General features: G+C 38.2%; 1 protein-coding gene across 5 annotated transcripts in view; it reads left to right on the forward strand.

The window, feature by feature from the left end:
* The window catches only part of FAM151B (family with sequence similarity 151 member B), a 58,114-nt gene extending 50,588 nt beyond the window's left edge, over nt 1-7,526 (forward strand). For 3 of the 5 annotated variants that reach the window (XM_054487339.2, XM_063665448.1, XM_063665450.1), the window contains one exon: nt 7,083-7,526. In XM_054487339.2, the coding sequence (XP_054343314.1) occupies nt 7,083-7,242 (160 nt within the window). In that variant the 3' untranslated portion in view covers nt 7,243-7,526. Of the gene's footprint in view, nt 1-4,064; nt 4,207-7,082 lie in introns of all 5 variants that reach the window. The other 2 variants (XM_063665447.1, XM_063665449.1) reach the window with 1 other exon arrangement.
* The last annotated feature ends 7,729 nt before the right edge of the window (nt 7,527-15,255 follow it).

Genomic DNA, 15,255 nt, shown 5'->3' on the forward strand with positions numbered 1-15,255 from the left:
ATATACGACAGACCCACAGCTAGTATTATGGTGAGTGGGATAAAACTGAAAGCCTTTTCTCTAAGACCAGGAACAAGACAAGGATGCCCACTTTCACCACTGTTATTTAACATAGTACTAGAAGTTCTAGGGAGAACAATCAGACAAGAAAGATATATAAAGGACATCCAAATTGGAAAGGAAGAAGTCAAATTATCCTTGTTTGCAGATGATATGATCTTATATTTGGAAAAACCTAAAGACTCCACATAAAAAAACTATTAGAACTAATAAATTCAGTAAAGTTGCAGGATACAAAATCAGCATACAAAAATTACTAACATTTCTATATGCCAACAGTGAACAATTAAAAAAGAAATCAGAAAAGTGATCCCACTTAGAATAGCCACATTTAAAATTAACTACCTAGGAATTAACCAAAGAAGTGAAAGATCTCTATAATTAAAACTATAAAACACTGGTGCAAGCAACTGAAGAGGACACCCCAAAAGGGAGAGATATTCCATGTTCGTGGATTGGAAGAATTAATATTGTTAAAATATCCATACTACCTAAAGCAATCTATAGATTCAATGCAGTCCCTATCAAAATTCCAATGACATTCTTCACAGAAATATTTTAAAAATCCTAAACTGTATATGGAACCACAAAGACCCAGAATAGCCAAAGTTATCCTAAGCAAAATGAACAAAACTGGAAGAATCACATTTACCTGACTTCAAATTGTACTACAGAGCTATAGTAACCAAAACTGCACTGTACTGGCATAAAAACAGACACAGAGGCCAATGGGACAGAATTGAGAACCCAGAAACAAATGCACACACCTACAGTGTTTTCACAAAGCTGCCAGGAACATACACTGGGGAAATGAGTCTCTTCAGTAAATGGTGCAGAGAAAACTAGATAGCCATATGCAGAAGAATGAAATTAGACCCCTGTCTCTTACTGTATACCAAAATGAAATGAAAATGGATTAAATACTTAAATCTAAGACCTCAAACTATGAAACTACTGCAAGAAAACATTGGGGAAACCCTTCAAGACATTGGTCTTGGCAAAGATTTCTTTAGTAATACCCCACAAGCAAGGCAGCCAAAGCAAAAATGGACAAATGGGATCACATCAAGTCATAAAGCTTCTGTACAGCAAAGGAAATGGTCAACAAAGTGAAGAAACAATGTACAGAATGGGAGAAAACATTTGCAAACTACCCATCTAACAAGGGATCAATAAGTAGAATATATAAGTAGCTCAAACAACTCTACTGGAAAAAATCTAATCTGATCTTAAAATGGGCAAAAGATTTGAATAGACATTTCTCAAAAAAAGACATACAAATGGCAAACAGGCGTATGAAAAGGTGCTCAACATCATTGATTATCAGGGAAATGCAAATCAAAACTACAATGAGATATCATCACACCCCAATTAAAATGGCTTTTATCCAAAAGACAGGCAGTAAATGCTAGCAAGGATGTGGAGAAAAGGGAACCCTAGTATGCTGTTGGTACGAGGGTTTTAGTTTTTTTGTTTTTGTTTTTGTTTTGAGATGGAGTCTCACTGAGTTGCCCAGGCTGGAGTGCAATGGCATGATCTCAGCTCACTGCAACCTCCGTCTCCCAGGTTCAAGCGATTCTCCTGCCTCAGCTTCCCAAGTAGCTGGGATCACAGGTGCCCGCCACCACGCTCACCTCATTTTTTTTGTATTTTTAGTAGAGACGGGGTTTCACCACCCTGGCCAGGCTGGTCTCAAACTCCCGACCTCAGGCTATCCACCCACCTTGGCCTCCCAAAGTGCTGGAATTACAGGCGTGAGCCACCGTGCCCAGCCAGGTTTTAGTTTTTTGAGGAAAAAACTATACATAGAGCTATCATACGATCCAGCAATCCCACTGCTCGGTATGTAAACAAAAGAAAGGAAATCAGTGTATCAGAGAGATAGCTGTACTTTGATGTTTGTTGCAACACTATTCACAATAGCCAAGATTTGAAAGCAACCAAAGTGTTCATCAACAGATGAATAGATTAAAGTATATATATGGTACTTATACACAATGGAATATATTCAGCCATAAAAAAGAACGAGATCCTGTCATTTGCAACGACATGGGTGGAACTGGAGATCATTATGTTAAGAAATAAGCCAGGCACAGAAAGATAAACATCTCATGTTCTTATTTATTTGTGGCTTCTAAAAATTGGAGCAATTGAACCCATGGAGATAGAGAGGAGGGTGGTTTACCAGAGGCTGGGATAGGTAGTGGTGGTGGGTGTTGGGGGGAGGTGTGAATGGCTAATGAGTATGAAAAAATAGTTTGACTGAATAAGGCCTAATATGTGATAGCACAACGGGGTGACTATAGTTCATTTAATTGTACATTTAGAAATAACTAAAAGAGTATAATTGAATTGTTTGTAACACAAAGGATAAATACCTGAGGGGACGGGAACCCCATTTTTCAAGTGATCATTACATAGTACATGCCTATATCAAAACATCTCATGTACCCCATAAATATAAATACCTACTATGTACCCACTAAAATTAAAAGTAAGTGAGCCTCTGCCCATTTTCCAATTCCTGTCGCTCCTGGACTAATCAACCTTGCTGATCCCTTCAGCGTTCTGGGTGGGGTGAGAGGAAGAGCAGCATCCCACATGGGGAGTGAAGCTAGGTGCTTACTACACTCTTACTTTTCCTCGTAGGAGAGTACACAGGCCAAGGAGGTCTTTGTTGGCACTGAACTGTGCTGCCTTAGAGGAGGGGTAATGTGGGTAAAGTGAAATGTTTTACCTTCTTCAATGTGTCTATTCTCAGATTTTGTGTGTGTGTATGCTCCAATGTAGTAGCGGAGTCTTTCCACTGGACTCCTGGGTTCTCACAAAGGTACTTTTATCCATGAGTAGTTGTCAAAATTGGTGTTTCAGTGGGGTAGACGAGGGATAAAAACTCCTATTCTGCAGTTTTACTCATGTTACATGTCTTCCTGTTATAACACATTGGCTGTAACTCAGTTATGTACCTGTACGTAGTTACAGGTAAAGCTGGGAAATGTGGATCTTATTTTGTACAACCTTGTGTCTAGTTAGAATTCAGGAGTTTGTTAGAAAGAAAAAGGAGAATGGATATTGGAGTAAAACTACCAGCTTCTGTCATACATTAATAAAACATTATTAATGTTATTTTATATAAGTTTTCTTGTGTTACTTTTTGTTTTCTTTTAAAAGTATTTTAAATTTAATTTTTCAAACAAAAAAATTAATTCAAAAACTTAATAGAATAAAGACTTACACTGTGAAAAGCCTTTCTCTCATCTACCCAGTCTTCCTGCCCAATGTCACTAACTACAATTGTTAGTTTCTTTATACATATAAGAGTAAATGTAAATATAGCTTCTAATTTCCCTTCCTTTTTACTTTTATTTTTATTTTATTAATTTTTTTTATTAATTTTTTTTTTTGAGACGGAGTCTCGCTCTGTCACCAGGCTGGAGTTCAGTGGCGCGATCTCAGGTCACTGCAACCTCCACCTCCCGGGTTCAAGTGATTCTCCTGCCTCAGCCTCCCAAGTAGCTGGGACTACAGGTGGGCACCACATCCAGCTAATTTGTCGTATTTTTAGTGGAGATGGGGTTTCACCATGTTGGCCAGGATGATCTCTATCTCTTGACCTCATGATCTGCCCGCTTTGGCCTCCCAAAGTCCTGAGATTACAGGCATGAGCCACCGCACCCAGTCTTTCTCTTTCTTTCTTTCTTTCTTTCTTTCTTTCTTTCTTTCTTTCTTTCTTTCTGTCTGTCTGTCTGTCTGTCTGTCTTTCTTTCTTTCTTTCTTTTTCTTTCTTTCTTTCTTTTTCTTTCTTTCTTTCTTTTTCTTTCTTTCTTTCTTTGTTTCTTTCTTTCTTTCTTTTTCTTTCTTCCTTTCTTCCTTTCTTCCTTTCTTCCTTTCTTTCCTTTCTTTCCTTTCTTTCCTTTCTTTCCTTCCTTCCTTCCTTCCTTTCCTTCTTCCTTTCCTTCCTTTCCTTCCCTTTCCCCTTTCTTTCTTTTCTTTCTTTCTTTCAGGTGGAGTCTTGCTCTGTTGCCCAGACTGGAGTTCAGTGGCAGGATCTTGGCTCACTGCAACCTCTGCTTCATGGGTTCAAGTGATTCTCGTGTCTCAGCCTCCCTAGTAGCTGGGATTACAGGCACCCACCACCATACCCAGGTAATTTTTTTTTTATCTTTAGTGGAGACGGGGTTTCGCTACATTGGCCAGGCTGGTCTTGAACGCCTGACCTGAAGTGATCCACTGCCTCGGCCTCCCATACTGCTGGGATTACAGGCGTGGGCCACCGTGCCTGGTCCCCCTCCTTTTTAAAACAAAAGATGGTATGTCATACACCTTGCTTCTTGGTTCTGTTCTTTGCTTTGCTTTTTTTTTTCTTTTCCTTCCTCTTTTTTTTTTTTTTTTTTTTTGACTTAATACATCGTGGAGCTCTTTCTGAAGTAAACTTTCTTGTTTTTCTTTCCTAGGTGTATGATATTTATGTATGTACTATAATTGACTTGCCTTCTTTTGATGGGCATTTGGCATATTTCTAATATATTACATTGTTTTCATGAATAATTTTATTATAAATGTGTTATTTTTCATATGTACAAATATGTCATCTCCAACTCTTAAAATATTTTTGTCTATTTCCTCATCCACCTTCATAGCTTTTCCTTTTAAAATGTTCATGATATGCTATCTGTTGTGTACACATTCATACCTATTTTCTCTTCATTAAGAATTACACCTTTACCATGGTGTTCTTGGTCTTATTTAATGATTTTTTTTAACCTCAATTCCCGTTGTCTTTCTTTTTGTTTGCTTTGAATAACTTTGCCTTTTCCTTTATTTGAAAATTAATGGAGTTTTGTTTTTTTACTTTTTGTTTTGTTTTTGTTTTTGTTTCTTTTTTTGAGAGGAGTCTTACTCTGTAGCCCAAGCTGGAGTGCAGTGGCACTATCTTGGCTCACTGCAACCTCCACCTCCAAGTCTCAAGCGATTCCTGTACCTCAGCCTCCCAGTTAATGGGACTACAGGTGCGCGCTACCACGCCCAGATAATTTTTTGTATTTTAGTAGAGACTTGGTTTCACCGTGTTACCCAGGGTGGTCTCGAACTCCTGAGCTCAGGCAATCGGCCTGCCTCGGCCTCCCAAAGTGCTGGGATTACAGGCATGAGCCACCGCGTCCTGCCTTTTTTTTTTTTAACTGTCTTTTATAGGAGTGATTTACGATTATTTTTCAAAAGTTTTAAATTTACAGAAAAGTTGCAAAAACTACCACATCTCCTTCACCCAGATTCCCCAATTGTTAACATTTTCCTGCATTTGTCCATTATTTCTCTATACATATATAATTTTCTATTTATGTTTTTCTGCATGAGCCTCATTATCCCTAAGTACTCCAGAGGATACCGCCCCAAAGGAGGACAGCTTCTGTATCACCACCATGCAGCCTCCCAGTCAGGAAGTCAGCGTTGATACAACACTACCATACAGTCCACAGACCCCATTCAGATTCTACCAACCATTGCAACAATACCTCTTTTCCTCTTCTTATCCAGAAAACTCTCCAAGAACATGCATTGAATTTAGTTATTGTATCTCCTCAGCCTCTTTCACTCTGTAATAGTTCCTGTTTCCTTCTCTGTCATATACTTAACAATCTTAAAGATCATGGAGACTTGAAAGGAGAGGAGATTGTGATAGAGCAGTGACACCAAGGTGCTTCCTCAGCTGCTGGCCATGTTCTATTTATTTGTTTTATTACACTGGAGTTCACTTTATAATAATCTGATAAAATTTATGTTTTATGCACTTTTTTGTATGTGTTATTTCACCATAAAGAAGGTTAAAAAATGAAGTTTGAGAATTTATATCAATGAATGTTTAAGATACCCTCAGGCAATTTTTTCCATTTCAGTCTGAATACAATGAAGTGAATATTAAAAGAGGCAAAATAATACTGGGGCGCTCTTCTTTTTACCTAAATGCTTATAACCATGTCTTTTTATGAGGTTTTTCACCATGGTGCCCAGATAAAGTAATAAAGTTTCCCTTTTAGCAAAAAATATAAGTTTCAGAACTAATTTTCACTTTTCTTTTTCTGTGTCCCTTAGCTGTAGTTTAAAATTCTGTTTGGTTTGTAATATGATACTGCTGTGGGGCAATATCCAAATTACTTTCCTCTGTTGTATTTCCAGAATGGTGTCACCATCCTTAAGGGCAGGAATGTGTCAATATGACAAGAAAATATGCCTTGGTTAGGCAGTTATTTCTTATCAATAGTAGAAAAAATGCTTTGGAAAATTTTCCCTGGATTCTGACAAGCTTATGGGGGATATAAATATGAAACTGCTTAACAGCTTTTCATTTCCCTCGACTTGAATGCAGCAGTAGTAGTGTCACCAGAAGAAATAGAAGTGTACAGTTTAAGTAACATTAACATTCTGAGCATATTCTTACATCCATAATGAATTTACATAGGTTATTGGTTTTCAGCTCGTCAGAAAAAGATCTAAATGTATTCTATTTGTCATTCTTAGTGAAAGCTCTTGGCATTCTTGTATCTCATACAAAAACCTCCAAAAGAAACAGCAGGGCCTCCATATATGATTCTAAGTGTTGTGGATGTCAGTGACATTTGTGTCTCTTCACAATCCCTTCCCATTGTGCTTTTCACCCTGACCAGGCTCCTGAACAAACCCAGGTTACAGATTCCTCCATCAGCAACACAGTCTCTTCGATTCCTTTTTCCAAAATTAGAACCATTTCCCATGCCACTCATCTGGTTTCTTAGTCCATTTAACAGTCCTACAATTCAGATAGAGCAGTTATGTCATTTAGACAACAGCAGTATGAATGTTTTTTTGTCTCTAGTCCCTCTTGATGAAAGAATGAAATATGAAAGTGCAGTTACACCATTGCTGATTAATTTTTTCATCTGAGTGCATTTGAGTTAGAGATAAATGAGAGTATTTGTAGGCTTATTGGAATGACTCATCTCTTTCTTCCACTTTTAACTATATAATTCTGTTTTATTTCAATGCAGGTACAGCCTGACTATTTGGACTGGAAAAAATGATAACTATTCCGTTGAAGATTTACTTTACATTAGAGACCATTTTGACAAAAAACAAGTTTTCTATGACATCTTGGAACCACAAAACCATGAATTTAAACAAGCCATTGGAATCAAAGTTAATCTCTAAGAAGAAGATTCTCAATTATTTCCTGTGTTTTGGTTTCATAATCCTTCTCTCCATTGGTCTGAATTAATTACCATATAAATTATGGTTATTGATTTACATTCCAAGTCGTCTAATCAAGAAACGTTTATTGTGTGCTTACTGGGTGGGCATATGTCCTTATAATAGTGCACTTACATAAAAGATTTGGAAAGAAGAGATTTATTTCCACACGTGGCCTAGTCTAATAATAATTCAGGAAAATGATACTCTGCACCCCTTCATAAAAATAGTTTTGATAAACTAAAGATGATTGGCAGAATCCATATGTCATAAAACAGGTATAAATCACATGTGCTTGGCACTTGCATTACAGAGATTATGAAAAATGTGGTACTCTCTTTTCCTTTTTCCTAGAAAACTGGTTATTTCAGAGATAATAAAGAAGAGGGCTTTTAAAATGTTTTTAATTTTCACAGGGGTCAGCAGCTGTCTCATATCAAGATCTATTAATCCATTTCCTGAAACTATAGATTAAATTAGATAGATCTAGAATTTCCATGTGATTGGGAAGCATGCTAGTGGCTAAGTATTTTTTTTTATATTTCTTATTTCCATAGTATCTGATTTATAGTGAACAATATACTGTTGGAGAGCAGTTTTAGTCTTTGTTATGTATCATTTGTTTTCCAAGTTTCTTACTGCCACCACCTTCATTCAGGTCCTTGTGCTACTAGTAAAACTTTATGAACTACTTTTTCCATGGCTCATTCCTCACACTCTACTCAGAGATCTGAGTTTTTCTGCTAAACAAAACTTTCTTTTCTTTTTTCTTTATTTATTATTATTATTATTATTATTATTTTGAGATGGAGTCTCCCTCTGTCACCCAGGCTGGAGTGCAGTGGCACGATCTTGGCTCACTGCAAGCTCTGCCTCCCAGGTTCATGCCATTCTCCTGCTTGTGCCTCCCGAGTAGCTGGGACTACAGGCGCCCCCCCACCACGCCCAGCTAATTTTTTGTATTTTTTTAGGAGAGACGAGGTTTCACTGTGTTAGCCAGGATGGTCTCAATCTCCTGACCTCATAATCCGCCCGTCTGGGCCCCCCAAAGTGCTGGGATTACACGCGTGAGCCACTGCGCCCCGCCTTTTTTTTTTTTTTTTTTTTGAGACAGAGTCTTGCTCTGTTGCCCAGGCTGGAGTGCAGTGGTGTAATCTTGGCTCACTGCAATCTCTGTCTCCCGGGTTCAAGTGATTCTCCTGTCTCAGCCTCCCGAGTAGCTGGGACTACAGGTGTGCGCCACCACACCCAGCTAATTTTTTTATTTTTAGTAAAGATGGGGTTTCACCATGTTGGCCAGGCTGGTCTCGAACTCCTGACTTCAGGTGATCCACTCACCTCGGCCTCCCAAAGTGCTGGGATTGCAGCCATGAGCCACCACGCCCAGCCAAAACTTTCTTAAATACCTCTTTCTTTATGCCAAGTCAAAAACCTTCAAGGGCTTAAACTCAATTTTACTCAGTTTTCCTCTTTCAAGACCCTTCATAATGCAGTCCCACCTAAAAGTCAATTCGTTGTGCTCCAACACAGTTCTTCATTTAAAAAATTTATTCAACATTAATGGTTTCTAGATCCTATTTTAACCATTAATCTTAACTATTTAGTTATGTTCACTAATTGACGTGTGCATGTTAGCTATGTCTCCTCAGCTAGACTGTAAATTCCTTTATGGCAAATGTTCATGCTTAAGTATCTTTTACAGTGCCTGGCATAGCCCTGAGAAAAACATCCAGAAAAATATGTTGCTGCTTTGATTTATTAACAAGTAATTTATTAGTGAATGTCCTAAAATATGTAATTTGCCTTTTGTTAATCAACCATTTTTCTCCCAGAGAATAACATAGTTCTATATAGAGAAAAGAGCTTGGGTTTTGAATTCAGACAGATTTTCTTTACAGCCCCACCTCTATCCCTTACTAGCCACAGACTTTGGGAAATCTTTAATGCCATTGACTCCAGGCTCACTTGTCTATAAAGTGGAGATGAGGGAATAAAATTTCTCTTGTAGCGTTGTTGTGAGGATTATGTGAGATTCATGTAGTAGAGACATCTAGCTCAATGACATAGTGAATGCTCAGCAAAGTTACTCTTCTTTTAGACATATCCTGTGATCATGTCTGTTATAGATAGATAGCACTAAGAGATACAACATCAAACATTGTAGACATATAAATACTTAAAGACAATTATAGTATTTCCACTTGAAAATTCAGCTCTAGTCAAATGGAATGCTTCTTGTCAAATCATACCTAAAACTTTACTATCCATGGTTGTTTGCCAAAGATAAAAGGTGCAATTTCATTATAAAATTTCAAAAACTGCTATAGAAAATAATTTTTTTAAATTATAGTAAAAAATTTATAAATTTTCTACAAAGACCATGCATTACTAAAGACAGGTGAATTTATAAATAAACTGCCTTTTGTTGAATTTCGAAGTAAAACTCACTTGTCCAGAATATTATTTTTACTACTTAATTGTCCTACCTTTGATAATTTTTTTAAAATATTAATATTATGGTAAAATTATATATTGAGAAATCTATAAGCCTGATATCACTTAGATTTTTTTTTTTTTTTTTTTTTAGACAGAGTCTAACTCTGTCACCCAGGCTGGAGTGCAGTGGCACAATCTTGGCTCACTGCAACCTCCACCTCCTGGGTTCAAGTGATTTTCATCCCTCAGCCTCCCAAGTAGCTGGGATTACAGGACTGTGCCATCACGCCTGGCTAGTTTTTGTATTCTTAGTAGACAGGGTTTTGCCATGTTGGCCAGGCTGGTCTGGTTGGAACTCCTGGCCTCATGTGATCTTTCCACCTTGGCCTCCCAAAGTGCAGGGATTACAGGCATGAGCCACCGCATGCAGCCTCACTTAGATTAATATTTAAAGGTGTATTTTAAACTGTTCTCAGGAACAAAAACACATAAGAGAATTATAAAATGTATTCTGTTGGAAAGTAAAATTTTAATAGCTATCCATATGGAAAAAAATAACCTTGATCCCTACCTCATGCCATATATGAATAATTTGAGATGGATCTTAGGCCAAAATATGAAAGCTAAAACCTTAATGCATTTAGAAGAGAATAAGGGAGAATGTTTTCAGGACTTTGGGGTAGGCATAGGTTTCTTGTAACCCAGAAAACACTAGCTATAAAATGAAATGTTGATAAATGGACTTTATCAAAACTTAAAACTTCTCAGGAAAGACACCATTGACACATATCTGACAGAGGGTATATTACTCCTCTAAGCTATAAGAAAAAACCCCAAAAAACTGACTAAAAATGGGCAAAAGACGAATAGATGCGTCACACACAAAAAATAATTGAAATGGCCAAAAGAATATGAAAAGGAACTCAACAGTATTACTTATTCAGGAAAGACAAGTTTAAGCCACAATAAATGCCAGTACATACCCACCAGAAAGGTTAATATTATAAGGACTAAAAACACCTTTTAGGAAAAAAAGGAAAACAGTTTGGCAGTTTCTAATAAAGATAAGTATATCTCTACCTTAAGACCCAGCCGCTCTATCTGTAGCCATATACTCAAGAGAAAAGAGCTCATGTATTTGTATTAAAAGACTTGTAAAAGAATGTTCATAAAACTTTATTCTTAATAGCCAAAAACTGGAAACAACCCCAATTTTCATCAGTAAGAGAATTTATAAATAATGGTAGACTCATACAATGAAATTACTACACAGCACTAAAACAGTTTGAACTGATGTAACAATAAAGATGATTATTAACATCATGCAAAAAAAAAAGCAGGCACAAATGAATACATATTCTCTGGATCCACTTATATGAAGTTAAAGAATAGTCAAAACTAATATATGGTGCTAGAAGTCAGAATAGTAGTAACCTATACGGTTCCGTGGGATTTTGTCTGGGATGGAGCATGTTGGAACTTTTTTGGGTGTTGAAAATGTTCTCTATCTTGTTCCAGGAGGTGGTTATTTTGATGTGTACATAGGCAAGGCAAAAAACGTATTGAGTTGTAACATTTAATATTTGTGTATTTTACTGTATGTAAATTACATATCCATTTTCAATAATATTTTAAAGGCCTTGATGTACAGAAATGCAATAGAATACTATGCAGAAACTTTTTAAAATTTTTTATTTTTTTGATACAATGTCTCGCTCTGTTGCCCAGGCTGGAGTGCAGTGGCGCAATCTCGACTCACTGCAACTTCTACCTCCCGGATTCAAGCAATTCTTATGCCTCAGCCTCCCAGGTAGCTGGGATTACAGGCATGTGCCACCACGGCCAGCTAATTTTTTTGACTTTTGGTAGAGATGGGGTTTCACCATGTTGGCCAGGCTGGTCTCGAACTCCCGACCTCAGGTGATCTGCCCACCTTGGCCTCCCAAAGTGCTGGGATTACAGGCATGAGCCACCATACCTGGCCCAACCTTTATTAATGTGGGAAGATGTTACAGCATACTGCAGGTTGTAAAAGAGCATATATATAGCCAGGCGCGGTGGCTCACACCTGTACTCCCAGCACTTTGGGAGGCTGAAGTGGGCAGATCACAAGGTCAGGGAGTTCAAGGCCAGCCTGGTCATCATAGTGAAACCCCGTCTCTACTAAAAATACAAAAAAATTAGCCAGGCGTGGTGGCGGGTGCCTGTAATCCCAGCTGCTCAGGAGGCTGAGGCAGGAGAACTGCTTGAACCCAGGAGGCAGAGGTTGCAGTGAGTAGAGATCACACCACTGCACTGCAGCCTGGGCGACAGTGTGAGACTCCGTCTCAAAAAAAAAAAAAAAAAAAAAAAAGCATGTAGATTTAAAGATGCGTATCTTTGTATGTGTAGAAAATTTTTGCAAAGAAGTTCAAATGCACAACATAATGGTTAAGTGCCACCTATCTGTCCCCTCTAAGTTGATGTCTAATATAGTGGTGTTGAGATCACATATCATCCAAAGGCTATTTCTCAAGAGTGGTAGAGCAATCCTAATTCCAGAAGAGACTTTAATAAGAAAATCAATTGTTCAAATATTCAAAGGCTTCTAATAAAGAGTAGCTTATTGTCCTGTAAGAGTGGTATAATTTGTTAATTAGCCAGGTATGTATTTATCCAGTGGGAAATGATTAAAAGTAATTTGGAACAGTTTGTAATTTGCTTGTTTGTTGGAGTTGGGGTCATGGGTTATTGTTGTTTTTCTGCAATTACAAAGAAAATTAAGTAGCTAGTCAATATATAGACAAATGCTGTATCTCCGACCTTGTTATTTAGGGCAAGATCCAAGGGAGCTCCCAGACCTCAGCAGCAAGAGCTTGGGCTCCGGTGTCCTAGTGTTTCACATCAATGTCACTCTTACTCTTCATAGTAATTACCTCTTTATACCCATCAGCCTTTGGTCTGGGGAACCAGCTTGTCCAGCCACCTGTATCTTTCATGAGGGAATCTCATGTCAAGATGTCACAGCTCAGTAGGAACTCGGGGGGCAGATGGGGAGAGAAGGGGCAGGCATCTAAGCAATGTCTGATGTTGCTCAGGCTGCATGAATAATTCCAAAATTGTCCCTATATAATTCAGAAATGGAGCTTACAGTAGTCTAGTCATAGGAGAGAGACCTGTAAACGATAAGTTGAATATTTGCTAAAACTATGATGGAATAACACATGGCTTGCGGTATAGTCCCCAAAGAGACAGCAGTCTATTTTAATTGGGAGGGAACACGAGCTGTGTCTTGAAAGATGAGTAAGATTCACTGGGTACACTGACAGGGGAAGGACCTTTCAGACCCAGGCACCTGAGCCAAGTGGGAAAGAGCCTGATCGACCTGCTCAGAAATGTTTTTGGGGGCATCATACTGTGAGACAGAACCAGATTTATTTTCTGTAGTAAAGAGTTGGCTTCTTTTCTCTGAGGGAGTGGGAGTTATTATACTACTTTAAGTAGGGAAGCATTATTATCAGTTTTGAATGTTAGAAAAGTGATTATGATGGTGAGAAGGAGGAAATCAATTGGGAGATTTGGAATCCTCAAAGTGAAAGATGAAGGCCTGAATTAAAGTGACACCAAAAGGTGATGGAGAGGCTCAAGAAATAAAGGTTATGGCTGGGCGTGGTGGCTCACACCTGTAATCCCAGCACTTTGGGAGGCCGAGGCGGATGGATCACGAGGTCAGGAGTTCGAGACCAGCCTGGCCAGCATGGTGAAACCCCATCTCTACTAAAAATACAAAAATTAGCCGGGCATGGTGGTGCATGCCTGTAGTCCCAGCTACTCAGGAGGCTGAGGCAGAAGAATTGCTTGAACCCGGGAGGCAGAGATTGCAGTGAGCTGAGATTGTGCCACTGCACTCCAGCCTGGGCGACAGAGTGAGACTCCATCTCAAAAAAAAAAAAAAAAAGAAAAGAAAATAAGTAAAGGTTAAAAACGGAGAATTTGTAGTTGAATGAGTAGTATGGGGGAGAGGGAGGAGTCTAGTATTTTTAGATTGGGTGACAGAGTGTCAGGTAATACCACTGACCCCATCAGGATGGAAAGGAGCCAGGTGTGGCTATGTTTCTCAGTGGCTCGTTGATATTACCTCATACCAACTTGGAAAGAAAAATGAAAATCCCGTCTGCCTGACCCTGAACTCACTCTAAGATACTCTTTTTTTTTTTTTTTTTATTTAATCCTGCCAGTTTCTTTTTTTTATTATTTTTTATTTTTATAGGTTTTGGGGGAATAGGTGGCATTTGGTTACATGAGTAAGTTCTTTAGTGGTGATTTGTGAGATTTTGGTGCCCCTATCTCCCGAGCAGTGTACACTGAACCCAATTTGTAGTCTTTTATCCCTCGCCCCTTTCCCACCTTTTCCCCAAGTCCCCATGTATGTATATATAGTTTCTTTATAATGCACTAATTGATCGATGGGCATCTGGGTCGGTTCCGCATTTTTGCAATTGCAAATTGTGCTGCTATAAACATGCATGTGCAAGTATCTTTTTTGTATAATGACTTCTTTTCCTCTGGGTAGATAACCAGTAGTGGGATTACTGGATCAAATGGTAGTTCTACTTTTAGTTCTTTAAGAACTCTCCACACTGTTTTCCACAGTGATTGTACTAGTTTACATTCCCACCAGCAGTGTGGAAGTGTTCTCTTTTCACTGCAGCAATGCCAATATCTATTATTTTTTGATTTTTTGATTATGGCCATGCTTGCAGGAATGAGGTGGTATTGCATTGTGGTTTTGATATGATTTCCCTGATCATTAGTGATGTTGAGCATGTTTTCATATGTTTGTTGGTCATTTGTATATCTTCTTTTGAGAATTGTGTATTCGTGCCCTTAGCGCACTTTTTGATGGGATTGTTTTTTTTCTTGCTAATTTGTTTGAATTCATGGTAGATGCTGGACATTAGTCCTTTGTCATATGTATAGATTGTGAAGATTTTCTCCCACTCTGTGGGTTGTCTGTTTACTCTGCTGACTGTTTCTTTTGTTGTGCAAAAGCTCTTTAGTTTAATTAAGTCCCAGCTATTGATCTTTGTTTTTATTCTATTTGTTTTTGGGTTCTTAGTCATGAAATCCTTGCCTAAACCAATGTCTAGAGGATTTTTCCGATGCTCTTTTAGAATTTTAATAGTTTCAGGTCTTATATTTAAGTTCTTGATCTATCTTGAATTGATTTTGGTATAAGGTGAGAGATGAGGATCCAATTTCATTCTTCTACATGTGGCTTGCCAGTTATCCCACCACCATTTGTTGAATAGGGTGTCCTTTCCCCACTTAATGTTTTTGTCTGCTTTGCCGAAGATCAGTTGGCTGTAAGTATTTGGGTTTATTTCTGGGTTCTCTATTCTGTTCCATTGGTTTATGTGCCTGTTTTTATACCAGTACCATGCTGTTTTGGTGACCATGGCTTTATAGTATAGGTTGAAATCAGGTAGTGTGATGCCTCCAGATTTGTTCTTTTTGCTTAGTCTTGCTTTGGTTATGTGGGCTCTTTTTTAGTTCCAT

Source organism: Pongo pygmaeus, chromosome 4 (genome assembly GCF_028885625.2).
Source record: "Pongo pygmaeus isolate AG05252 chromosome 4, NHGRI_mPonPyg2-v2.0_pri, whole genome shotgun sequence".
NCBI lineage: Eukaryota > Metazoa > Chordata > Mammalia > Primates > Hominidae > Pongo > Pongo pygmaeus.